Below are 25,490 nucleotides of genomic sequence, written 5' to 3'. Positions count from 1 at the left end.
AAACAACAGAGTTTTAGCATACTGGTGTCAGATAATTTTTCTACTGTGATCACTGGTTTATGTCCAACAAAAGGTAACATTGATCATTCTACTGATAGAGTACCCAGCATGCTACTAAGCTCTTTAAATGAATTATTGCATTGGATTCTCACAAGAATCCTCTATGTTAGGTCTATTTTCGTTATTTTAATTTTATAGATGAGGAAATTGAGGCTTAGAAAGTAATGCGTTCAAGGTCCCAGAACTAGTACAAGTGGAGCTGCAATCCCAACTCCAGAAGTTTTGCTGCAGAGCCCACGCTAGTCACCACAAAGAGAATCCACCTCCCATTGTCCTGCTAAGAAAGTGCTCTGGGGGGCAGGAATCATTTCTCATTCCAGCTGTAGTCCCGGCACTTAGCACAGACCCTGGCATATGGAAGATGCTAAAGAAAAATGAGTCACATTTTGCAATTTAATGGACAAGCCACGTGGCCTTCCTAAAAATGCAGGAACATTCCTCATAAAACTTCTTTCTTCATTAACCCTTGATAACTGCAGAGGATATATCAAAATAAAACTCAGTGAAGACATTTAAGAGGTTTGCAGTTTGAATGAAAGAGCATGAAGTTCAAAAAGAGCTTACTATGTATGTGACAATGGGCAAGATACAACCTTTCTTAGCCTCAATTTGTTCATCAGTTAAATGGAGATAACAATATTTTCCTCAAAGGATTTTTGTGGGATAAAAACAATATAGACAAAGAGCCTGGCATACAATTCATGCTCAATTCATGCTCAATGATACTTATTACAGATAGCCTTGAGATTATCTAGATTTGCTCCTTCACCATTTTCTCCATTGAAACCTGCTCTTGACTATTTCAATTCCATTGGCAACTCTACTACCAGGTGGAAAAGGTAAAGAGAAAGTTAAAACTAAGAGAAGTTAATTTTACTCCTCGTCAGTGATCACGGTAAAAGACTCATCAAGGCATCACATAAAAAGGCAGGTTCCAGACAGATTAAAACATTTTAAAGTCAAATCTATAAAATTAACAGAATAAAATATCCAGCAATATCTTTGTGAACTAAGAGTAGAGAAAGACCTCTTAAAGATTACCTCAAAAATATATAACCATAAAACGAAATTATGATGGATTTGACTACATCAGAATAAATAATTCCTTTTCAAAACCCATGAAGGCTTGTTGTTGCTCAAAGAGGTACATCAGAGGCAAAATCAAGAAGAAATTTTAAAAAGATAACCCAAATAGAAAATTTAAAAATGTGCAAAAGATATGAATAGGCAATTGACAGATGGGAAACCCAAATGGACAAGTATATGAAGAAATGCTTAAGATCATTAGTAACCAGAAGAATCCAAATTAAAACAATAATGAGATAGTGCTTTATACCCATTAAAAATGCCACATTTTAGAGAGGCAAGTGAGGTCGTGGTGAGGTGAGAACCCTCGTGCACTGCTAATGGAAGTATAACCATTCCGAAGGGCAATATGACAGGACTAAATGGCATTAAATATGTATATACCCTTTGACCCAGCTCCTGGATATACAGTCCAGGTAAATGCTAACACGGATTTTTCAAGGGAAATATATTGTATATACAGTGATGGATAAAATGGTGAGGGAACATGCTCTGAAATTCTGTGTAAGAAAAATGAATTAAGTATACCTATAACAATAGAGTTATTTTTTTATTTTATTTTATTTTTTTTGAGACGGAGTCTCGCTCTGTCGCCCAGGCTGGAGTGCAGTGGCGTGATCTCGGCTCACTGCAAGCTCCGCCTCCTGGGTTCACGCCATTCTCCTGCCTCAGCCTCCCAAGTAGCTGGGACTACAGGCACCTGCCACCACGCCCACCAATTTTTTGTATTTTTAGTAGAGACGGGGTTTCACTGTTTTAGCCAGGATGGTCTCGATTTCCTGACCTCATGATCCGCCCGCCTCGGCCTCCCAAAGTGCTGGGATTACAGGCGTGAGCCACCACGCCCGGCCGAGCTGTTTCTTTAAAACTAAGCCTTGAGTGTAACAACTTAAGACATAGAATAGGATCTATAGCACAATGTTACATATACATAGATTAAAAAGGTACATACATACAAAACAACATTACCTTTCTATTCAAAAGTATATAGCAAACACATTTGAGTGGGTACATTTGGAAGAAGGGGAATGGGAATGGGGTCGGGGATGAAGGAAAAAATAAAACGAGAGGGGCCTGCCTAAACCAATGAGGATGGTGTGTCAGGAAATGAGGGAGTGAGAAACTTAACTCTCTGCATTTGAGATATGAGACGAGTTGGGAGAAAAGGGCTTATCAGGGACAGAAAGCAGAAACTAAAGACTAGAGCTAGTCTTAGGCATTGAGTCTCTGTGTTTAGTCTTTTTTTAAGCTGGTGTCACACAATTTTAATTACTATATACCGTTTGTTCTCCCTCATTGATATATTTTTTCAGATTTCCTTTAACATTATTGTCCATTTATTTGTCCAAATACTTTTTAGCATTTTTTTAACTGAATCCTGTAAAGTATCACAGTTGTATAGTGATTTCAATATATAAATATTAGAAGTAGGCCAGGCACAGTGGCTCATGCCTGTAGTCCCAGCATTTTGGGAGTCCAAGGCTGGTGGATCACTTGAGGTAAGGAGTTCCAGACCAGCCTTGCCAACATGGTGAAACCCTGTCTCTACTAAAAATATAAAAATTAGCCAGGCATGGTGGTGAGCGCTTGTAATCCCAGCTACTCCAGAAGCTGAGGCAGAAGAATCACTTGAAATCAGGAGGTGGAGGTTGCAGTGAGCTGACATGGCACCACTGCACTCCAGCCTGGGCAACAGAGCAAGACCCTGTCCCCCCGACTCAGAAAAATAAATAAATATTAGAAGCATTTAATAAAATATCTGAAATAAGCTGAACAGAATTTTTATCTTTTCCCTCTTTAGCTCTCTAGAAATCAGGAAAGCTGCCTAAATCCAGGTTGCCTAAAATGTTAAGGGAAAAAAGTCATATGAGAAGATTGGAAAGAGGCATAGATTTTTGTTTTAACCCAGATTTTCTCTAAAGAGATTTATTCCCAGATAAAAGATTGTTCCTATCCTGTGGCCTTAATATTCACACCTAGGATGAGTAATACAAGACTGCTCTGGAAAATTGTTTGCAATAATGTCAGCAGAGGAAGCATCTGTGGTGAAAAAAAAAAAAAAGAGAAGCCAAGGACACAGAGGCTTTTGAGGCTTGATATAATTGCATGAGGCTAAAACTCTCAAAACTTGTAATATCTCTACCTATAGATCATTCATAATGAGCAGGCAAGGAGGAGGTCTGTGTGAAGAAAAAACTGGAGAAACAAGTAAGCATGTGGACACATGTACACAGATGGATTTTACTTTTTATTACTCTACTGAAATAACACTCCTCAGTTCATGATATTCAGCTGAATTAGAGTGTAAAGGATATTAATTCTTTGCTTTCTCAGAGGAAATGACACTGATGATAGTGATCATGATCTGTAAGTAAATTTTTCCCCATTGTTATATCACTGAAATAAAACAAAAATTATTGATACAACATTAAGATAAATTGTAAGCATTTAATAAGAACTACAGTAATCTGTCTTCTTTAGTTGAAAAGAGAATGGTTAACTGGCCACATCCTAGATTTCATAAATATATGTATATGTATTTAGGCCTTGATTAAGTGCTCAAATGTTTGCAAAATTCTCGCTTTGAGAAGATTTGGAATATCTCAATTGAAGGAAAAGTAGGGAAGCAGGAGCAACGAGGAATGGGTTTGTTAAGTGATTAATCAGCATTATTATGTTTTCAAATAATGCATGTTAATCATGTAAATGACTTTTTCTTAGGTGTTCTTTGGACTGTTGGCTCAATAATAATATATTATAAATTATTATCGTGATGGATAGACAATGAATAATATATAAGGGAAGTCATGCAATTGTTACTATTTCAAGGCCTTGCATTCAAAATTAATAGAATTATTATTGTTGTGTCTCAGTCATTCAGATTATAGTAGTTGTACTATAATGCTATCAAGAAAGATAGTGATCTAAGAAGTGGATACTTATTTTTTTTTTGACACAGTCTTGCTCTGTCGCCCAGGCTGGAATGCAGTGGCACGATCTCAGCTCACTGTAACCTCCACCTCCCAGGTTCAAGCAATTCTCCTGCCTCAGCTCCCCAAAAAGCCGGGACTACGGGTGCCCACTACTATGCCCAGCTAATTTTTGTATTTTTAGTAGATGTAGGGTTTCACTATGTTGGCCAGGCTGGTCTCGAACTCCTGACCTCAAATGATCCACCCACCTCGGCCTCCCAAAGTGCTAGGATTACAGGCGTGAGCCACTGTGCCTGGCCAGAAGTGGATACTTCTGATTCTAGACCATTCACATTCTGAAAAATAGTGTTTTAAGTTACATACACACTTCAACTTCTAAAGCAAAAGATAACATATAAAATAAAAAATCATTTTGCCTACCATAAATACCCCTAGGATCCAAAGTAACACCAGAATAGCTTTCCCTTTTGACACCTTCTGGCTAAAATAAAGGCAGAAAACATTCAGTTAAAAACATAAGTTTATATAACCTGAATTCCCTGGATCAACTTTTCTGGACCACTTTTCAAACTAAAAAATTATTTTTCTTGGAAAAGGCAAACTATGTATAAATACTTACATGGATATAAGCAGCAATAAGATTTTATGGCTATTTGCATATTGACCAGAGCAAACGCTTAAAAAGAAGTTATTTATAAGCCAGATAATTGTTCTAAGTGCTTTATATGTATTAACTCATTTAACCTCTAAAAACCTCTATGAGGTTGGTGTTGTTATTACTCCCATTCGACAGATGAGGAGACTGACACACATGGAAATCAAGTAACACTGTCACACTGCTAGGAGGTGATGGAGCCAAGATTTAAGGCCAGGCAGCCTCGCTCCAGAGACTGCATGGAACCACAATGCAAGGATGCATGGGAATGTGCTTTGCACAAAATAAGTCAGTACATGTTTACTGAAGTGAATTTCATAGCTGAAAACAGAACTCAGAGAGTGAAGAGCCAGGAAATCCAGTCTGTCATTAACTGGCCATATGACCCTTAGCAAGAATTTTAGTCCTTTAAAAAGTACTATTATTTTTAATTGGTAAATCATACTTATATAAAAATATTAATGTTAATAACATGAATGCAATTAACAGACTGTGGGTAAATTGTACTTAACAAATGATACTTTTCTTCTTTATTGGGCCTGTTTATTTGTTTATACAATGGAAAGTTTTCTAGACTGTAAGTTCTTTAAATTCAAGGGCCATGTCTTATTTATTGTTTTATCTCCAGTTCCTTGCATAATGTCTGTCACGTAGATTTCAAGACACGTTTTCTGAATGTATTAAGGGGGAAAAAAAGCCTGTGTACCGATTGTACCTGTATACCAAAAAAAGACGTGTACCAATTGTTAAAATTAGATATCTCTGGGTATGGGAATTATTGATGATTTTTATTTATCTGTCGTTTTTCAGTATTTTATATTTTCTACAAAACAAATGTTATTGTTTTATTAAAAATTTTAAAGCACAATTTCAGACTTATAGAAAAATTGCAAGAATAGTACAAAAAATATCTAGAATAACCTCCATCCAGATTCCTTAATGCTTAATGTTTTGTTAAATTTACACTACTGTTTCCCTCTCCCCCTCTTTCTGTGTCTCTCTTTTGCAATAATTTAAGCATAAGTTATTGAAGCATGTTTTTCTTACCACCACTCGAAATGTTTTTACTAAGATTTCTTTTCCAAACGAAGTCTCCAGTGAAAAATTGATGTTGTGAAGGCCAATTTCCAGAGGAAGCACAGTGAATGTCACCAAGTGACTGGAGGAGCCCTCTACTTTCTGGCGCACACATTTGGAGGACTTTGTGCCCTGATGATCAATGGCTGGGCTTTCCGAAGTGCAGATTCCCTCCACAGCAGACATCTTAACACAGAACTGAAATACAAGTGAAGAATTATATCAAAATACACTTTTTTTTTTTTTGAGACAGAGTCTTGCTCTGTTGCCCAGGCTGGAGTGCAGCAGCATGATCTCAGCTCACTGCAACCTTCACCTCCCGGATTCAAGCAATTCTCCTGCCTCAGCCTCCCAAGTAGCTGGGATTACAGGCACGTGCCACCACACCCAGCTAATTTTTGTATTTTTAGTAGAGGCACGGTTTCTCCATGTTGGCCAGGCTAATCTCGAACTCCTGATCTCAGGTGATCCACCCACCTCAGCCTCCCAAAGTGCTGGAATTACAGGCATGATGCTGTAATCCATGCCCAGACTCGAAATATTTTATCTCTAAAAAAGTTGACCTTGATTATGCTTGTCTGGACACAAACTCTCCACTTTAACAATGTTAAAATAATCCCTTAGATTCTAAGGCACAGAAGAAAATTCATTTCAGATTTCTTAACATAGACACACAAGTTGCTGTAGAGTTTAGCAATGCAAAGAGATGTCTAGAAAAGTCAACACTGTCGAGCGGAGATCACGCCACTGCACTCCAGCCTGGGCGACAGCGAGACTCCGTCTCAAAAAAAAAAATAAAAAAAAGAAGAAGAAAAGTCAACACTGTCTCAGAAACATCTTACCTTTCTTAGACTGTTACGTACTAAATTAGGTACAGAGCTCATGCTGTTGTGATAGCACTTATTACCCTGTCTCTTTACATGTTTGTGTTTCAGATAGTGGGAGCCTTAGGCTCAGGTACTTTTTCATTTTCATCTTATTCATTTTTGTATCTTTTAGCTAAGCCTCTGGTATTCAATAAATGATGGGTTTCATCAAAGACTGAAAATTCCCTATATTGGCATTCAAGGCCCTGCCCATTATGTCCCCGGCTTACTTTTCTAATTTTATCAACTTCTCATTTGTACCTCATTTTACAACTAAACTCTGGCTCCAGAAAGACCTGGATTCCATTTTTGGCATTCCTCTTATTAACTGGTGATGGAAACTGGTTGCATGAACTCTCTAATCCTCCATTTTCTCATCTTTGTAATGGGAATAATAATAGTGCCCACTGACTTCTGGCTCAAATAGTGAACATTTTTCATCTTCCCTCCAAATTCTGGTGAACTGATAGAATTGAGAACTATACCCAAAATAATAAATCCATAAAATCCAGAATAAATCAAGCAGGTAAACAAAAGAGAGCACCAGCTATTCAACCACTAATTTTGAGGAATTTCTTGAAAATAGAAAGTTCCTTTTCCCTCTTAACTATCTTCTTGGGAGACAACCACCAGGGTGGGAGTCACCTGCGGCCAATAATTTCCTTAGAACAGTAGGGGAGGGTGGGGAAGGATAGATATAGAAGAGTCATTTAATACAATTCAGCATAATTGCATTACAAAAACTCTTAGTAAATTGAGACTAAAAGGAACTTTTGAAACTGATAGAAAAGATAAAAAAACAGTGGTTCTGGTTTCAGTAATAGCAAAATAGCTTATATTGGGCAAACTTTCTGTAAAAATAACCACAAACTCTAGACAAGATATATATTAAAACAAACAAACTACGTGCAGATACTAGAGAGTGGGAGGGAAAGTGACACTTGGGAGAAGGGAATGACACTGAATAAGTGTCCTGCTTTTTATAGCTTTACCCTGAGGGCAGGTCCCATTGGTGCCTTGGAGTGGCTAAAACCCCAGTAGATCCTGACATCATACTGGTTAGCAACTAGAGGACAAAGTAGTGAATAGTTACCACAGCTGAATAGTGAAGGAACTCCACGTTCTGTGCATAATCCTTGCTCAAACCTGGCTGACCCTTGACCTATGCACAGCACAGATTTCTAGCATCCAGCTAAGGCTAAAAATACTGAACTGAGATTTCAGAGTTTGGAACTGAATCCAGCCAACTGCCTGCTAACACACACACACACACACACACACACAAATCTTCAGAGGAATGTAATAGAATCCAGAGTCTTTATAATATTTTTATTAATAAAGTCCAAGGTTCAATCCAAAATTACTAGATAAACAGAAATAAGAAAGTGTAACCCACACTCAGGAGGAAAGGTAATTAACAGGAACTAAGCCTAAAATATCACAGATGCACTTGTTTCTTATTTTGATATGATGGAAATGCACTGATAACTTAAAGATTAAATAAAATATGGCAGCATAGTGATATGCATGACATTTTAAAATGCTGTCAAGTTGGCTGGGCATGGTGGTGTGCGCCTGTAATCCCAGCTACTTGGGAGGCTGAGGCAGGAGAATCGCTTTAACCCAGCAGGTGGAGCTTGCAGTGAGCCAAGATTTTGCCATTGCACTCCAGCCTGGGCGACAGGGCGAGACTCTGTCTCAAAAAAAAAAAAAATGCTGTCAAGTTATATATAATTGTGTCATTGCAAAGGACATAAAAAGAGATGGCAGGCTAGATTTGGCCCATGGTCCATAAATTGGTGACCCTTGATTTAGTTCATAAAGCAAAAGGACAAAGAGATGTAAAAGATTCAATATGGCAAGTCAATTTCCCTTATATTAATTTATAAATTCAGGACAATAGCTATGAAAACCCTATTATAATTTTAAAAGGAGAATTCAACAAACTAATTCCAAAGTTTATCTGACAGAGTAAATGTGTAAGAATAACCTCAAAAACTTTTGAAAAATAAGAATACCAGAGAGTACTTGCCTAATAGATATACAATATAACCACAAATCTATGGTGCTTTAAATCAGTGTGATACTGATGTAAACAAAACAGAGGAGAGAATCTATAAATAGATCCACATATATGGAAATTCAATACATATGGGGGCAAGATGATATTTTAAATCAGTTGGAAAAGCATGAATTCCTTAACAAATACTGCTGGATCATCTGGCTATTTGGGATTAGATCCTTACTTCAGATAAAAAAATCTAAATGCTCACAAAAATCTATAAAAGTACTATAGAAAATATAGAAAAAACAGTTTTTTAGAAAAACATTTTATTTTAGGTTCAGGGGCACATGTGCAGTCTGTTGTATAGGTAAATTGTGTGTCACCCGGGTTTGGTATGCAGATTCTTTCATCATTCAGGTAATAAGCATAGTACCTAATAGGTCATTTTTTGATCTTTACCCTTCTCTCACCCTCCACCCTCAAGTAGGCCCTAGTGTCTGTTGTTCCCTTCTTTGTGTTTAGCTCCCACTTATAAGTGAGAACATGTGGTATTTTGTAGAAAAACGTTTTTAAAACTTGCAGTGAGAGAAGATTTCCAAAAACACAAAACTCAAATGACATAAAGGAAAAGATCTACAGATTTTATAACGTACAAATTAAAAACATGAATAACAAAGTTAAAGACAAGTAGCAGATTGAATACCAGCAACATTTATAATCAATAAAGAATTTATAGCTCTAACATACAAAGTGCTCCTGTAAACAATAATAAGTACATTTGTTGAGTACTCACTATGGGCCAAGTACTATATTTACATGAACTAGCTCATTTAATCTTCAACTACGAAATAGATACTATTATCATCCCATTTTTCAGATGAGGAAACTAAGCAGGAAGAAGCTAGGTAACTTACCCCAGAAAAAAGCAACTCAATGGAAAGCAAAAGAAAGGATATTAAAGTAGTATATAGGATATCATAGAATACATGAAAGAAGAAATACAAATGGCCAACAGACAAATGAAATGAGGTTCAACATTGCTAGTAATCAGGGTAGTGAAATAGAAACATCAGTGACATCACTTGTGCCTGTCAACTTGGCAAAAATTTTATGTGTATTAACAAACAATATATAGCACGGTCTTTCATGTTTTTAAATATTACGTAGTTGTATTCATTGTGTATATATATTATTCTGCAATTTGCTTTTTTCAGCAATGTTACATTTTTGAGCTTTAATCAAAATGATGCATATAGTTATCTAGTTCATTCATTTCAATTTCTGTATAAGTGTTCATTGTATGAATAAAATAAAAAATGTTTATTCCCCCAAATTATAAGAATGTGAGGGATCAAGGCAACCTGCATACACTTGGTAAGAATGTGAACTGATATAGTCCTTTTGGAAGATAATTATGGCAATATTTATTATCAGAAGGTAAAATGTCCATGCCCTTTAGCCCAGTTAGTTCACTCCAAGACAAAACATCTATCCTACAGAAATATACATGTAGGAAGCTATGTATGCATAAATGGAGACTTTGCAAAATCAGTTATAATAGTGAAAACCTGCAAAATCCCAAATGTCTTTAATAGAAACACGGTTCAACAAATTATAGTATACCCACCATGTGAATTACTGTGCAGCCATTAAAGTAATGAAGTAAATCTGTATATACTGATATGAAAAGATGTCTGATAATATTATTGGTGGAAACACAAATTGCTGAGGCAGTGTGTGTATATATATATATATATATATATATATATATATATATATATATATATATACATAACATACACAAACCTATTTTACATGTCTAAGACTAGGTGAGCAGAGGAGCCCCTGCTGATCTCAATCCTACAGTTGAGCAGTTTGGCTGTGGCCTCTGTGCCTTACCCATCTGTTATGCCCACCTATTTATGTGTCTATCTTAAATTACAATTTACATGGTTTAAGAGTGATACCTCCTTAATCATCTACCAAAATCCTTTGGTAGCCAAGATCAGTGTGAGTTATAAAATTATGCTCAGTCTGTTTTGATGAGATGGTCTGACTGTCTGAGTATCTCAGTTTCCAAGCCTCAAGCCCATCTTGAATCAGGATTTTGAGACATGAAAACCACTACAGGAACCTGATGGAGAAATGGCCTTTGGTATCTCTATCTGAATTATGATTATCTTAAATTCATGAAGTATTCTATCTGCAGAAAAGCTAGTGGATTTGAAAGAAATAATGTAAAGGCAACTTTACAGCTTCTTAATCGAGGTCCTTCTCCAACTCTTCACGTTGTATTTAGGGTGGTGGGGGTGGAGCCAAACGAGGGAGGGCAATTCCACAGGGCTGAAGATGGTGGCATGATTCATAGGATTTATGCAAACCCTGTGGGTAAATTCTAAGGAAGAGAAATAAGTAACATTTTGATTTTGTTTCTGTAAAAATAAGATAATACTGGCCGGGAACAGTGGCTCATGCCTGTAATTTCAGCACTTTGAGAGGCCAAGGTGGGCAGATCACAATGTCAGGAGTTCGAGACCAACCTGGACCACATGGTGAAACGCTGTCTCTACTAAAAATGCAAAAATTAGCCAGGCGAGGTGGCACATGCCTGTAATCCCAGCTACTCAGGAGGCTGAGGCAGGAGAATCACTTGAACACGGGAAGCAGAGCTGCAGTGAACCAAGATCGTGCCATTGCACTCCAGCCTGGGTGACAAGAGCAAGACTCTGTCTCAAAAAAAGAAAAAAAAAAAAAGATAATACCATCAGTATGGTAAATTCTGATTATTTAAGTTTATTCCCCATTTACATCCTGTGGCCAAGTAAAATTTGTGTGTGCATTCTCTGATATTTAGCGTTACCTGATGAAACAAGTTTACATGGAAAAGTTCATTTTTACTGAAAATTAAAATTGTGAAAAAAAAGAGTGACATTTCTTAACATGATTTGGATTGAAAAATGAAATTGGCATTTCTATGACAAAGAGTAAGTTTGATTTTCGCTGATTATTTTATCAATGAGGACTGATTTTTCCAGTTAGATTCTGTGACAGACATATTACATAAATTGAATAAGCTAAATGTGAAGCTCCAAGATATAAGATTAAAATATATTGATAAAGGGGTAATAAAATTGACAATATTTTTATTTTATCAATCTTCCTGATAATATTGGGTTAAACAGCAATGCCTACCTCTATAAAAATGAAAAATAAGAATAGAATTTATGCCAAACCCTCTCTCTTTTTTTTTTTTTTTTTTTTTTGAGACGGAGTCTCGCTCTGTTGCCCAGGCTGGGGTGCAGTGGCGCAATCTCGGCTCACTGCAAGCTCCGCCTCCCGGGTTCACGCCATTCTCCTGCCTCAGCCTCTCTGAGTAGCTGGGACTACAGGCGCCCGCCACCACGCCCGGCTAATTTTTTTGTATTTTTAGTAGAGACGGGGTTTCACCATGGTCTCGATCTCCTGACCTCGTGATCCGCCCACCTCGGCCTCCCAAAGTGCTGGGACTACAAGCGTGAGCCACCGCGCCCGGCCACCCTCTCTCATTTCTAACAATAGATAACATTTATCCATAACTATTAAGCCAATTGACAGAAAAATTTCATTTATCTAATGAGAAGATAATTTTTTTTTTTTTTGAGACGGAGCGTCGCTCTGTCGCCCAGGCTGGAGTGCAGTGGTGCGATCTCAGCTCACTGCAAGCTCCACCTCCCGGGTTCACGCCATTCTCCTACCTCAGTCTCCTGAGTAGCTGCGACTACAGGTGCCCGCCACCAAGCCTGGCTAAGTTTTTTGTATTTTTAGTAGAGATGGGGTTTCACCGTGTTTGCCAGGATGGTGTCGATCGCCTGACCTCGTGATCCGCCTGCCTCGGCCTCCCAAAGTGCTGAGATTACAGGCCTGAGCCACCGCTCCTGGCCAAGAAAATAATTTTTAAATAAAATTTTATTTTTATATTTAATAACTTTAGAAATATATGTTATTTTATCAGTAGTATACTACTAATAATATTTGTAATGATATCTAAATCCACATATCATTTGATACTTGGAATTTTACAATTATGAAATTTTAAGATATTTCATTTTCAATGTATGTGCATATTTTTGTTCATTAAGTATAATAAGGTGATCAACAGAAAAAATTCAAGCATAAAATATATAACATTAGGGGAGTAAAATGGAAATATGAATTCATTGAGGAAAAGGAATGATATGTAATCTGTTGCTAAGAGCTTATTCGAGCCCAGGAGCAGTGGCTCACGCTTGTAATCCCGGCACTTTGGGAGGCTGAGGCAGGTGGGTCACTTGAGGTCAGGAGGTCGAGACCAGCCTGGCCAACATGGCGAAAACTGTCTCTACTAAAAATACAAAAATTAGTCAAGCATGGTGGCGTGTACCTGTAATCCTAGCTACTCAGGAGGCTGAGTCATGAGAATCGCTTGAACAGGGGAGGAGGAGTTTGCAGTGAGCCGAGATCGTGCCACTGCATTCCAGCCTGGGCGACAGAGCAAGACTCCATCTCGAAAAAAAAAGTTTATTTGAGCATTTAAAAAATTGATTGCTATGGTATTTGGAGTTTGCTATACATAAGTTTGATAAAATGGTTGTATTTTAAGATATCAATATTTAAATATTTTAAAAGTAATAGATTGCCATCTTTTAAAAAATGTATGATAAAAATTTTAGATGCCAATTTTAAAATGTGTCAGAGGGCAGGGCAAGACTCTGTCTTAAAAAAAAAAGTGTCAGAGGGGTACATAGTTTTTCCAAAACAAGAGGGTATGTAAGCAGAATTTTAGGAAACCACTAAAATTCTAATCTCTAAGAATAAAGTTAGTGTTTTTAAAAAATATAGCTAGAATTTTGGAACACATTGAATTCTCATGCAAAGTTTTGTGACTGTGATTTTCAAGTCAAATCTGTCAGCCTATTATATAATTCTCTTTACGGGTGTGCTGGCAAAGAGAAGATAAATGGTGGGTCCAATCATGGTTGGAATTGTGTCCTGGAGTGAGATAGGATCCAGGGAGTTGGCATAATTTTAGTCAGTGTGGTTTTAATGATGGCTGGTGAATTCTAATCTGAACAAGGAGTAAAGTAAAAAGAGCAGGGAAGTAATGGACAATAAAAGGGATTGAGTCAATGGACTGAAGGTTTCAGTGATACTACTGACCCAGAGCTACAGAAGTAATCTGGTTAATGAGTTAGGAGGACAGGAAGGAGGTTGTCACTGGATGGTGAGATGTGAGATGTCTGAAATCAAGATTTCAGAGAGGATGATAAGATCTATGAAGTGAAGATGAGTATGAATGGCTAAAATGGAGGAAAGGGTTGTTAGAATCAAGGAGATCAAGGAACTCTGAGTATAGGCAAATAAAGGAATTAAAGATGAATTCATCCTTCTCTGGACTTCCACAGCACATGGATTATCTTATGCAATTTATTCTTTCAATTGAAGTTACATGAATACCTACTTGTCCTTTCTCCTTTCTTCATCCCTTTAATTCACATCCCTACACATATAGTACAATGTTCATTTTAAGTGTTTGGTTTCTATTGCTGAACTGAGTTGAACTTTTACTTTTTTGTGTATGGTAATTCCACTAATAGAATTCTCAGAAAACCAGAGAATGTTTCCTTTATCCCATAAATATTAATACCTACTTACCTGCATCCCAGAAGTCCTATAGTTGTAAACAGTTCCTTTCAATTGGACCTGTTCTCCTCGTACAACAGAATATGGTATATTCATTTCCAGGAAGACATCTTTGAACACATTTGCCTTGACAGTATCAGCAACACATATACCTTCAGCCCAAAGTGGAAGCAAAGTAGAATCATATTAGGAAATTCCTATAATGCTTTATTGGTATTAAAATTTCTCACATTTGCTTTACTTCAAGGAAAAAAGAATATTAGATCATGTTTTTCTCTGAACTCTCACCTCATGTCCTTGAATTTTCTATTCATTGATCTTAATTTCAATAATAATTAGTATTAACAGAAAACTTCATTTATTCAACAAATAGTTAATTCTATTTAAGGCATGAGAATATTTATCAACTAACGCACCAAATCTTTTTAGATATTCATTATTGGCTCCATTTTTAATGAGTATGAAATTTTGATTGTGGAAACCAAGATTTTAAAACAAAAGCAACAAACAAACAAAACCATTCCTGAAGCTATTTGGAAAGCATCTGCACTTAATCATCACAAAGATCAGCCCAAGAGAGGTCATTTATTTGTTTCTAACTCTACACAAGCTCCCAGTCAGTGAGAAAAGTGAAGGAAAATAAAGACTTGAGGCTGGGTGCAGTGGCTCAAGCTGTAATCCCAGCATTTTGGAAGGTGGAGGTGGGAAGGTTGCTTGAAACCAGGCGTTTGAGAACAGTTTGGACAACATAGCGAGACCCTTCTTCATTTACAAAAAAAGGAAAAAGAAAAAAAAGAGAGGAGCAAAAGGATAAATCAATATGTTCAAAGATGTGGGTATATCCAAGTCTTTTGGTAATACATAGAAAAATAATATTTTTAAAAAATTGCTACCATTTAAGTCCTGGGTAAACTAAATAGATATTAACAAAGAATTACATCTTGCTAATCAAATCACTATTTAAATGCACGTATCACTTAAGCCTGCTTACCACTGTTTGAAATGCCAACACCTTGAATTTCCCAGGTAGTTAGAGAATCAGGTAGGGCAAACTGCAACTGTTTTCTGGAAGTTAAAATGTTGATATTCAAATACAGCGGAATATTGATTAACTCAACAGAGACATCTATTAACAGAATTTTTGCTTCAAACTACTTTAAAGAAAAAAATTCACGAGATGAAATCACATCATTAAGGAAAACCTCATCAAGAAAAATATATTCAGTAACTCTCCTATATATTGCATGTTTTTAGACATTGCACCTCTATGATGAGAATTCAAGTTCAGAAGGATGCCTTTGAAACATTGCAAAATCCAAGCACACAAAACAAAGAAAAAGATATATTTGTTGTGAGTATATTCTAAAATAGGGAAGCAAAGTGATGCATGTTAGCACTGCTCAAAACAAAGTTGACATAACTAAAAACTGTTGATTATGATTAAGCTTGTATATTTATTTACAGCTATTGTCTACCAACTTTGTATCAGGTATAGTGCTGAGTACTGAGTAAACAGCACTGATAAGATATAGTCCTGCTCTCAGGCAGTTTACAATCTAGTGGAAGAAATAGTTAAGTAAATAAATTACACTGCACTGTAATAATTGTACCAATAAGGCAATATAGGAGTTCAGAGGCAGTGTGCATTCGTTCAACACATTTATTTTCAGTATCCTAGGCCAAGTCCTGGATATAAAACAGTAATCTGAATTTAGTTCACGCCCTTGAGGTATTTACATTTTAATGTGGAAAACAGAAAAGTAAACAAGTCATTATAATACAATATGATACACAGGGTTAATTGAGGGTGTAATTAATCTAATCACTGGTAGGGTGGGGAGCAGTGGCCAGAAGGTTTACCAGAGGACATGCTAGCTAATGGGTAATGTCAGATGAAATGGACAACAATTGTGTGGAAGAAGGATTAGAGAAGACAAGGGTAGAAACAAGGAGATGCACGAGGAGACAACTGCAGGGCTTTGAACTCATTCCTTGCCTTCTCTTTGGAAAACCAGTGCTTTAAGCCCATCTAAGAAGAGTGTGGCTCAAGGACTCAGCCCATCACTGTTTTCAGTGGTATAGAGGAAGTGTTTCCTTAAAATGTGTTGAATTAAAAAACTTTAAAAAGAAAACCTTTCTTCCTGTTTATTAATGTTTGTTTTATCGTACAGATATTTTAGGATAAAAATAGTGGCTTAATATAGTGTATAGCACATAGTTGTGTGTAGTAAATGCATACTGAAGTCAAATAAAATTAAATGGAATAGCACCCTTCTTCATTCTGACCTGGAGCCAATCACCAGTGCAATGTACATTAAAAAAATAAAAATTTAAAAAAGCAAAGCAAAACAAAACAAAATTTGATCAAATTGCAGGATCATCTTAACTCTTACGCAAGCTATTGGGAAATGGGTAGTTTCCAGATTTTTGGCCATAATACTTGCATTATCCACATTTCTTTCAAGGAAACATGAAAGAAGTATAATACCTTCTGGGAACAAGATGAACTTCCCACAACCAGCTTTCTGGAAAATAACTCCGAATTTCTGGCTTGCTTACTGGTAACAGGGTCTTCATGTCTGGACAAAAAAATCATATTCATTTTGGAAAAACAATATAAATTCTACTTATAGGTGAATTTTAAAATATGGCCATTAATCTATAACTTAAACATTTTCTGAAAGGTAAATGAAACATTTTGTTTAATGCTTCCAAAATAGAACTATAGGCAGGGTGCACTGGCTCATGCCTGTAATCCCAGCACTTTGGGAGGCCGAGGTAGGCAAATCACATGAGGTCAGGAATTCGAGACCGGCCTGGCCAACATGTTGAAACTCCGTCTCTACTAAAAGCACAAAAATTAGCTAGGCATGGTGGCAGGTGTCTGTAGTCCCAGCTACTCAGGAGGCTGAGGCACAAGAATCACTTGAACCTGGGAGGTAGAGGTTGCAGTGAGCCTAGATTGCACAACTACACTCCAGCCTGGGTGACAGAGCGAGACTCTGTCTCAAACAAACAAACAAACAAACAAACTATAAAGGCCTTAGGATTTTTCCACTAATAGCATTGGCAAAACAAAGCATTAAATATCTTTAATGATTTTTTTCTTAAATTGCTAAATGTTTAGTATTCCTGAGATTATAGAAGATATTGATCCGTCTATAAAGTTATTTGCACTTATATAATTGTAATAATTGTGTTTATATTAGAAAAAAAGGAGGCTTTATATGATTCTCTGCCTTCTTTGACTTGGTAATTTGTTTATATTTACTTTAATAAAAATGGACAGAACTTCTGTTTTCATCTAAGATGCATTAATAGAAAACCAAACATGACATGCAAAATAACAGTTTTCAGACATTAGAGCATAAGCAGGACTGTGATCTCTGAGAGAAAGGAAACAATTAGGTGAAACCTAAAACTGCCCCAGCTTACTGCCTAGAGGCAGTTTACAGACTAGGGCAGGGAGAGGAATACAACCAGAGTCTGATGATTTTGAAGACTTGTGGCAACACTGATGGGAGTTTTGCAAGGCCAAGTTGTCTGGAATGAGGGAGAGTTCCAGGACGGAGGGGGCTGCAGAGAGAGAATTCTATCCAGCTGAAGCCAAACCAGATGATTATAGTTGAAAAATTGAAAAATGAAAAAATATATGAGAGGGGAGAGCAAGATGGCTGAATCAAAGCCTACACCATTTGTCTTTCCTGTTGGTACACTAAATTTTAACAACTAACTACACACAAAAAGCACCATCACAAGAACTGAAAATCAGGTGAGCAATCACGGTACCTGGTTTTGACTTTACATCACTGAAAAGACATTGAAGAGGGCAGGAAAGATAGTCTTGAAGCACCGATGCCACTTTTCCCACATCCCCTAGCAGTGACTGTGCAGCATGGAGAAGCTATGTGTTGGGAGAGGGAGAGTGCAGTCATTCTGTGGCTTTGCATTGAACTCACTGCTGCACTGTCACAGTGGAAAGCAGAACCAGGCTGTACTCAGCTGGTGTCTGCTCATGGAGGGAGCATTTGGACTGGCCCTAGCCAGACGGAAATCGCCCATCCCAGTGGTTGGAGCTTGAGTTCCAGCAAGCCTCCCCACCATGGGCTGGAGTGCTCTAGGGCCCTAGGTTAACTTGAGGGGCAGTCTAGGCCACAAGGACTGCAATTTCTAGGCAAGTCCTAGTGCACTGGAAGTCCTAGCCAGAACAATTAGACAAGAGAAGGAAATAAAGGTCATCCAAACTAGAAAGCAAGAAGTCAAGTTATCCTTGTATGCAAATGATATGATCATATATTTGGAAAAACCTGAGGACTCCACCAAAAAAACTATTAGAACTGCTAAATGAATTCAGTAAAGTTGCAGGATATAAAATCAACATACAAAAATCAGTAGCATTTCTATATGTCAATAATGAACAATGTGAAAAAGAAATTTAAAAAGTAATACCATTTACAATAGCCACAAATAAAATTAAATACCTAGGAATTAACTTAACCAAAGAAGTAAAAGATTTCTACAATGAAAACTATAAAACACCAATGAAAGAAATTCTAGAGGACACACAAAAAAATGGAAAGTTATTCCATATTCATGGATTGGAAGAATCAATATTGTTAAAATGTCCATACTACCCAAAGCAATCTACTGATTCAATGCAATCTCTACGAAAATACCAATAACATTCTTCACAGAAATAGAAAAAAAATCCTAAAATTCATATGGAACTACAAAAGACCAGAATAGCCAAAGCAATCCTGAGCAAAAAGAAAAAAACTGGAGGAATCACATTACCTGACTTCAAATTATACTATAGAGCTATAGGAACCAAAACAGCATGGTACTGGCATAAAAGCAGACATATAGACCTATGGAACAGAATAGAAAACCCAGACAAATCCACATACCTATAGTGAACTCATTTTTGACAAAGGTGCCAAGAACATACATTGGAGAAAGGACAGTCTCTTCAATTAACGGTGCTGGGAAAACTGGTTATCCATATTGCAGAAGAATGAAACGTGACCCTTATCTCTTGCCATATACAAAACTCAAATAAAAACAGATTAAAGATTTAACTCTAAGACCTCAAACTATAAAACTGCTACAGGAAAACACTGGGAAAACTCTCTAGGACACTGGTCTGGGCGAATGTTTCTTGAGTAATACCCCATTACACAGACAACCAAAGCCAAAATGGACAAATGGGATCACATCAAGTTAAAGAGCTTCTGTACAGCAAAGGAATCAATAAAGTAAGAAGACAACCCACAGAATGGGAGAAAATACTTGCAGCTACCCATCTGACAAGAGATTAATAACAAGAATATATAAGGAGTTCAAACAACTCTACAGGAAAAAATGTAATAATCCCACTTAAAAATGGGCAAAAGATTTGAATAGACATTTCTCTAAAGAAGACATACAAATGGCAAAAAGGCATGTGAAAAGCTGCTCAACATCAGCAATTACCAGAGAAATGCAATCAAAGCTACAATGAAATACCATCTTATCTCAGTTAAAATGGCTTTTATTCAAAAGACAGGCAATAACAAATGCCGGAGGGGATGTGGAGAAAAGGGAACCCTTGAACACTGTTAGTGGGGATGTAAATTACTATAACCACTATGGAGAACAGTTTGGAGGTTCCTTAAAAAACAAAGAATAGAGCTACCACACGATCTGGCAATCCCACTGCTAGGTATATACCCAAAAGAAAGAAAATCAGTACATCGAAGAGATAGCTGCACTCCCATGTTTGTTGCAGCACTGTTAAAAATAGTCAGGATTTGGAACCAACCTAAATGTCCATCAACAGATGAATGGATAAAGAAAATGTGGTGCATATACACAATGGAGTACTACTCAGCCATGAAAAGAATGAGATCCTGTCATTTGCAACAGTATGGATGGAACTGGAGGTCATTATGTTAAGTGAAATAAGTCAGGCACAGAAAGACAAAATTCACATGTTCTCACTTATTTGTGGGTGCTAAAAATCAAAACAATTTAACTCATGGAGATAGAGAGTAGAAGGCTAGGAAGGGTAGTAGGAGGATGAGGGGCATGTGGGGATGGTTTATGGGTACAAAAAATAGAAAGAATGAATAAGACTTAGTACTTGACAGCACAACAGGGTGACTAAGTCAATAATAATTTAATTGTACATTTAAAAATAACTAAAAGAGTATAATTGGATTGTTTATAAAACAAAGGAGAAATACCTCAGGGGATAGATACCCCATTTTCCATGATGTGATTATTACTTATTGCATTCCTGTATCAAAGTATCTCATGTACCCTGTAAATACTATTTACCCACATAAATTTAAAAATTAAAAAAAATTAAGAGGAAAAAAAAGCCAAATCTTCCCTCCAAAAATAAAAACAGCACATGGACTAGATTGCTTATTAAAATTCTGCTTATAATAAGCAAATATTATTAGCCAGGTGTGATGGCAGGTGAATGTAATCCCAGCTACTTGGGAGGCTGAGGCAGGAGAATTGCTTGAACCCAGGAGGCGGATGTTGCAGTGCGCCATTGCACTCCAGCCTGGGCAACAAAAACAAAACTCTGTCTCTCAAACAAACAAACAAAGCAAAACAAATATTGGAAAACAATCTGAATCTTAGACACTGTACATCTCAATGAATATATTCGACAAACATAAATTTTGTGGCCATTTACCAAATTATGGTTATTAGATATTGCTTAACAATAGAGCTATGTTCTGAGAAATATGTTGTTAGATGATTTTGTTGTGTGACCATCATGGAGTGTACTTACACTAATCTAGATGGTATAACTTACTACACATCTAGACTATATAGTATAGCCTATTGCTCCTAGGCTACAAACCTGTACAGCATGTTACTGAACAGAATACTGCAGACAACTGTAATGCAATAAGTATTTGTGTATCTAAGCATATCTAAACACAGGCAAGGTACAGAAAAAGTACGGTATTATAATCCTATAGGATCACCATTGCATATGTGGTCCATCAGTGATGAAAATGTCATTATGCAGCACACATAAGTATAAAACAGAAGCTGTCATTTTGCTTTTGTTTTGTTAAAGACTATACATAGGCCAGGCACAGTGGCTCACGCCTGTAATCTCAGCACTTTGGAAGGCCGAGGTGGACGGATCACCTGAGGTCAGGAGTTCGAGACCAGTCTGGCCAATATGGCAAAACCCTGTCCCTACTAAAAATACAAAAATTAACCAGGTGTGGTGGCAGGTGCCTTTAATCCCAGCTACTCAGGAGGCTGAGGCAGGAGAATCGCTTGAACCCGGAGGCAGAGGTTGCAGTGAGCCTAGATTGCACCACTGCACTCCAGCCTGGGTGACAGAGCCAGATCCCTACTCCAAAAAAAAAAAAAAAGACTATATATAAAGTCCTAAAAGTTCTGAAAACATGTTAATGAGAGTTCTATAAACTCTGGAAACATGTATTGTGGTTGAAACTGAAATAAGACATCTGCTTTTGTATAAGTACACTTAACCTTAGGCTAGATTTAGAAATCTTCTCCTCTATTTCGTCAATGTAGACGTAGACAGAATTTTTAATGGTTGTAATATCACAAAAACCTAGACTTGTAGAACTCACAGGCATATTGGAGACGATCTGTTCCAAGCTCCTTGCATGAGGCTCAGAGAGGATAATAATCATTCAAGTTTACGGGATGACTTGGCTTTAAGGTTATGCCAGGTCTTAACTCTGGCCTAGTGTACTCTGCTCTGTACTATACCTCTTCTGATGCCCAAAAATGAAGGATTTTTTTTTTCTTATGGACATTTACAAGTTATCTTTTCTACTTTCAATTCTAAATAGATCATGAAAACTGCCTTTCTTAGCAGCATAAAATTACACAAAATTCCCCATATTAAGCAGAATTCTGATAGAAAACGTCATACTTACGTAGCCTTCCCAATTGTATGTCTTTATAAGAGATATTAGCACGGAGCTGGCTTGCGACGACACAACATTCGGTGAAAGCTTTGACGCATCTTGGCCCTACAGTAATCCGGGCAGCTCGCTGCTCACAGGTTTCATCATTATTAACGCTGGCTCCATCGTAACAACATTTCTTCACTACTGAATGTTTATATTTAGCAGCTGAAATGGTAATAATGCCAGTGCTCTTGATCATGTAGAGTCATAACATCTCAGGCTTAGAAGAAATCTCAAGGGATACCTGGTTTCTATTGCTATATGACCCCCCTACCCACAATAGTCATGGCTAGTTGACTGTCCAGACTCCCCTTGGAACTATTCTAAGAATGGGAAGAATGTGACCTTACCAAATGGTCCATTCCAGCTCATACTAAATGGTTAAAGGGTTTCCTGCAATTAAGCTAAATACTAACTCTTGAAACTGGAACTTTGGGTTCTGCTGAAAATAAGCAGAAAAATATAGAAAAAGAATAGAAAATGTTTTTTTAAGAAAATAAGTTAAATATCCAAGAAGCCTTCAAATATTTGAAGATGGCTATCATCACTATACAAATATTTCCTTCTTCAAGCTGAATATCCTATTTTTCAAAAACTTCTTATATAACATGGTTTGTGGACTTCACCTAGTAGCATTATCCTTCATTGTAAGTGCTCAGATTAGTCAATGTCTCTCTTTTCATATCATTGAACTTAGAATAAAGGTTAGAATTAAAATAACTCATATACAAATGGAAGAAACTATTATATTACCATAGGCATGATATTAGTTGAACTCAATTTGCTGACTCCCAGTTTGATATTCTTTCTACAGTAACATGGCCAATTATCATAACCATTTAAATAAATATTTTAAAATAATTCTCACAAGATGTATTTTCCAAAGAATAATGCTACTAACAATTAAATATATGAAATAGAAGTAATAGACTTCTAGGTATGTCCCCAAAAGAGTCAAATCATGGATTTTGTCAGAATAAAATGGAAGGATATGATTTTAATTGCTAGATGAAGTTATCAGAGAGAAAATATTTATGACAAATAAAAGCTAATATTTTGGATTTTAGAGCTTGAAGTAATAAAGACCTGTTCCCTTAGATTAAGGCTATGGCAAATGAACTACTAGACTTTATTTGGATTAATCTTTCTGAGAGAGATAAGCTAGACCTCCATACATATCTTTCTTTTCATTCATTCTATTTCAATTAGGGGAATTTATACAACATTTAATTTTGTCCAGTTTTTGAATGATATGACCATAACCTTTTTACAATCACATGAATCTTAGGGTACCTATTTCTTCTATCTTCTTTTGCAGCATTCTTCTTGGCCTGAGAATTTCTTTACAAGGTTCATCTGGTTTTTTTAAAAAAAGATAAAGAAGAAGGATTAAAGAGGAGATAAAATCTCAAAAAAAAATTCCATGAAACTAAGTATTTAGAGCCTTCACAAGTCATTCATTAACAAATATTGAGGTGCTGCTTTGGATTAGGAACTGTGCACCATACTTCTTGATATGACTTGTTTTATCTTAGTGGAGTTCATGATCTAGTGTCATATCTTTTGACTTATTTTATCTGAATTGGTTTTGAATCCTGCAGCCTCTCTGATCCACTGATTCCAGAGAAATACCTAAGCATTTAGAGTGAGTGATGCTTTTGTTGGGTATGCTATTTTTATTATTTGCTCTTTGTGCTATACTATTGCAAATATAACTATGAATACCATAGTATGAAGTATAATTATGAACAATTTTAAAACCATAGAAAGAAAATGATTAAGATATGGTTACTATCCTTAAAGAGCTCCCGATGCAGTAGATGAGACAGGACTTACAACTACATGTAAGAATGCGCAACGACACAATGCTGTTCTATTACTTGTAAATAGATCTAGTCCCTGCAATAGCCTCCCTATTAAAGGAGGAGGGAATTATAAATTCTATGTGGGGAAGAGGTCCCGTAGAGGCAATGATTCTTACATTGCTTCTCCAGGCTAATGAAGGGGAAACCAATCACAATAAATAAAGGCCCAAAGGTACAAAATAGCATAATGCCACTCAAGAACTCCACTTGGTTCTGTAGAGCTTAAACATAACGTAAGGCGCAGCAGGGTAAGAGCTAGTTGGAGAGAGCCAGGGAGAAGATCATGGAAGGTTTTGAGTACTACACTAAAGAATTTGTACTTTATCTTGAAGGCCAGTGAAACATTTTATACAGGTGAGTTATATAGTCTTGGCATTCTACGATCAGGGTACAGAATATTTGGGAAGAAGGATAAAAATGAGATCTGGGGGGCAAATGATCAATGGGATTTTCAGTAATAAACATGCTGAGCATTTTACCATTTTCTTGGGAGTCATCTGCATTTGCATTAGTGAGGAAGGTAAGTCCAGCTAGGTAGAACACATTGGCATTGTTGAGGCCACCACCTGCCCCACAGCCCAAATCACTCTTCTCTAAGAATTGAAATACCTGTCCAGAAAGGCAAAATGTTGAGCCTATTGAGATGTATAAATCATTCCTCTAAAGAACTAAAAGGTACTAATTGTTACATGGTTATCACAAACCTGTGAAATACACAGATGATATTTTTCAAATGATCAAAGACAAAATTTCCCAACTTTGTTTCTAAGTTTGTCCTTTTGTATTTATAAATACATAACTATTCAAAGTTAAATCAAGAACTAAGTCTTAAATAGCTTTGATGAGTTTCTTAGAAACTGATGTATTTGTGTTGTTTTGTACATAGAATGAATGCTGCAATCAATATAATGTTCCAAATAAATAAATAAATAGGTATGAATGCATGAAGGACTGAATTAACATAGAAATTAATTTTAAGTTGCTTTAAAAGCACAACTTTGTGCATTTTGGTGCGGAGGTCCCTAGGTTCTAAATAGGTGAATACTTGTTTGGACAGGCTTATTTGTTTTAATTTTGACCCCAAATGTTCTTTTCTCTCCGAATATTTTTTAATTTTACAGTTTCTCAGTCCTTCCTTCCTTGTTCAAAGAAATTCAAGCCTAGAAAATAATAGCTGAACAAAATAAGATAAATAGGAACTTATGAGAATTGAATGACTTTGAGATTCTTCTGTGCCATGGATTTCAATGAGAGTTAAAAAAAAAAATCCAAATGTTACCTATACAGATCTTTCCTATGCTGCTACCAGTTACTATGACTGCCATCA

General features: G+C 36.6%; 1 protein-coding gene across 3 annotated transcripts in view; it reads right to left on the bottom strand.

Annotated features, from left to right (window-relative positions):
- C5 (complement C5) overlaps positions 1 to 25,490 on the bottom strand; it is a 129,274-nt gene that overhangs the window by 39,824 nt on the left and 63,960 nt on the right. For 2 of the 3 annotated variants that reach the window (XM_055271249.2, XM_055271250.2), the window contains exons 15-22: positions 24,643 to 24,772; positions 23,592 to 23,654; positions 22,266 to 22,463; positions 16,829 to 16,919; positions 15,332 to 15,405; positions 14,353 to 14,492; positions 5,782 to 6,009; positions 4,500 to 4,560 (exon numbers count right to left, since the gene is read on the bottom strand). In XM_055271249.2, the coding sequence (XP_055127224.1) occupies positions 4,500 to 4,560; positions 5,782 to 6,009; positions 14,353 to 14,492; positions 15,332 to 15,405; positions 16,829 to 16,919; positions 22,266 to 22,463; positions 23,592 to 23,654; positions 24,643 to 24,772 (985 nt within the window). Of the gene's footprint in view, positions 1 to 4,499; positions 4,561 to 5,781; positions 6,010 to 8,295; positions 8,371 to 14,352; positions 14,493 to 15,331; positions 15,406 to 16,828; positions 16,920 to 22,265; positions 22,464 to 23,591; positions 23,655 to 24,642; positions 24,773 to 25,490 lie in introns of those variants that run through there. The other variant, XM_055271251.1, reaches the window with a different exon arrangement.

This window comes from Symphalangus syndactylus, chromosome 3 (genome assembly GCF_028878055.3).
Source record: "Symphalangus syndactylus isolate Jambi chromosome 3, NHGRI_mSymSyn1-v2.1_pri, whole genome shotgun sequence".
NCBI lineage: Eukaryota > Metazoa > Chordata > Mammalia > Primates > Hylobatidae > Symphalangus > Symphalangus syndactylus.
The sequence above is the reverse complement of the archived record's forward strand: the minus strand, read 5'-3'. Positions and strand labels throughout refer to the sequence as shown.